Here is a 1,956-nt window from a genome sequence, read left to right on the forward strand (position 1 = left end):
GACAGACTCCTGCAGCCACCTGGTCTTTTCGTTTAAAATAACAGTTGGAGGATGACACGGGTCAGTCTGCAGAATTAAAGCATTATGCTATTTTGAAATATATAATTTAAATCTTATTTTAAATTATATTTAATTACATTGTATATGAATGGAATATGTTTAGGTCAGGTTGTTATAGGCTAATGGGTTCGATGTGCGTGTCAAACGATCAATTCGTTGTTTTTTAATTTTTTTTGAATCATTTGAGTTTTAAACTTCTGCTATGCATATTGATTTATTATTATTATTTACGATCTACTTTATTATGTTATATTGTTATCGCATGAAAAACGTTTGTTTTCTTCGCCGTTTTCCAGATGTTACTTCTTTGCATCTGCAGTTACATGAGTTTTGCACGGCTGTCGTCAGCAACGAGATGTTTCAATCAGAGGGGGGTGGATCGGCGGGCTGCAAGGCTCATAATGAGCATCCACTGCTTTAGGACGGCTGTGTCTGACAGCTTCCACCTGCAACGGCACTGCCTCAAACTCCACACTGGGTCTCTGCCATCGGTGCAACACAACAACCGCTCTCTCTCCCCCTGGCGGTACAGGTAAGGTATCGCCCTTCAGCGTCTGTAAAATAGCACAATATGTAAATAGCCTAATTCCAACAGCCTGGTCCGGCCACTTTGTTTGGTAACCTGAAGGATGGGACTAGGGGAATTGGGAACTCTCAAAATAATAGTCAGCTATGGATGGCAGGACTGATGGGCCATGATTGACATGATGTTTCAAACATTTTGAAGACAAACATAAAGAATGGAGTAAGCCTAGGAAAAGGTCAAATAGTTACTAATCATTTAATTATGGTACTAATGGCATGTATTTTCATTTTGTTGATGCCATTCATCAAAATCAACGCATATATTTCATAAGTGGACATTTCTGATGATATCAGGCTGTGTTATAACATTGGGCTTGAAATAATTTCACTACATTGCTCTCTTCCAGAATCGACGAGAGAGAGAACAGGATTCCCTCTAAAATCATGGTGGCTGAGTGTCTGTATACGGGCTGCATCATCAACAAGCACGAGGACATGACATATAACTCTGTCCCCGTGTTGGCCACTTTCACCGTGCTCCAGAAGACTGTATGCCCTGACAACCCTCGACACTACCTGGTGACAGTAAACGTTGTTACCATCCCTGTGGCATGCACATGTGTTGTACCCAGACAGATGATTTAATCTCTTGGATTAGGTTAGTGTTACGTACGTGTTCAAAATGGCACCCTATCCCCTATGTAGTGCAGTAGGATACATATGTGTCCAAAATGGCACCCTATTTCCTATGTAGTGCACTACGTTTGAAAGGAACCCTATGGGCCTTGGTATCTCTGCACTAATTTGGGGTCTTTTGTTTTTTTACATGTTAAGAAAGTCAGCCTTAAATCCAAACTGTGCTTATACACAGAGACACAACCTTGGATTAGATTCATTCTTATAGAGATGATATAGAAGAAATTAGCCATTTAGTAGTGAGATTTCTCACCGAAGAAAAAGTTGTGTTTGTTTTAAAACTCACCTTAGGCCTTCCTGTTAAGATAAGAACTCTGGGTCTATGGCATTCTCTAAGACATCTGTACATGGATGTCGACATGGAGCCAGATCGGTCATATTTTCTTCTTGACTTGAATATGAATATGAATGTGAATGTGAATATGAATGTGAATGTGAATGTGAACTGGACAGATCATTCAAGCACTTGGAGTTTCCATATTTACTTGTTTAGTTTGATTATGGCTGTAAGATGTCTTATGCCGGGGGTTTTCTGGAACCTGGACTTTGGTAAATTGATAAGGTAGAACTCTTAGTCTCTGTACCTGCTGTATGACTACATGTAGTATAACCGGCAGGGTATCCCACTAGTGTGTATAAATAGTATGTTCTCTTTGTGTATTAGTCAATTACCTA

The 1,956-nt window shown here is 39.8% G+C and overlaps 1 protein-coding gene across 1 annotated transcript; it reads left to right on the forward strand.

Annotated features, from left to right (window-relative positions):
• Positions 1-356: 356 nt before the first annotated feature.
• Positions 357-1,290, forward strand: LOC129846594 (interleukin-17C-like). The gene is made up of 2 exons (XM_055914538.1): positions 357-592; positions 993-1,290. The coding sequence occupies exons 1-2, from the start codon at positions 357-359 to the stop codon at positions 1,228-1,230; spliced, it is 474 nt and encodes a 157-aa protein (XP_055770513.1). The 3' UTR covers positions 1,231-1,290.
• The last annotated feature ends 666 nt before the right edge of the window (positions 1,291-1,956 follow it).

Source organism: Salvelinus fontinalis, unplaced genomic scaffold, assembly GCF_029448725.1.
Source record: "Salvelinus fontinalis isolate EN_2023a unplaced genomic scaffold, ASM2944872v1 scaffold_0595, whole genome shotgun sequence".
NCBI lineage: Eukaryota > Metazoa > Chordata > Actinopteri > Salmoniformes > Salmonidae > Salvelinus > Salvelinus fontinalis.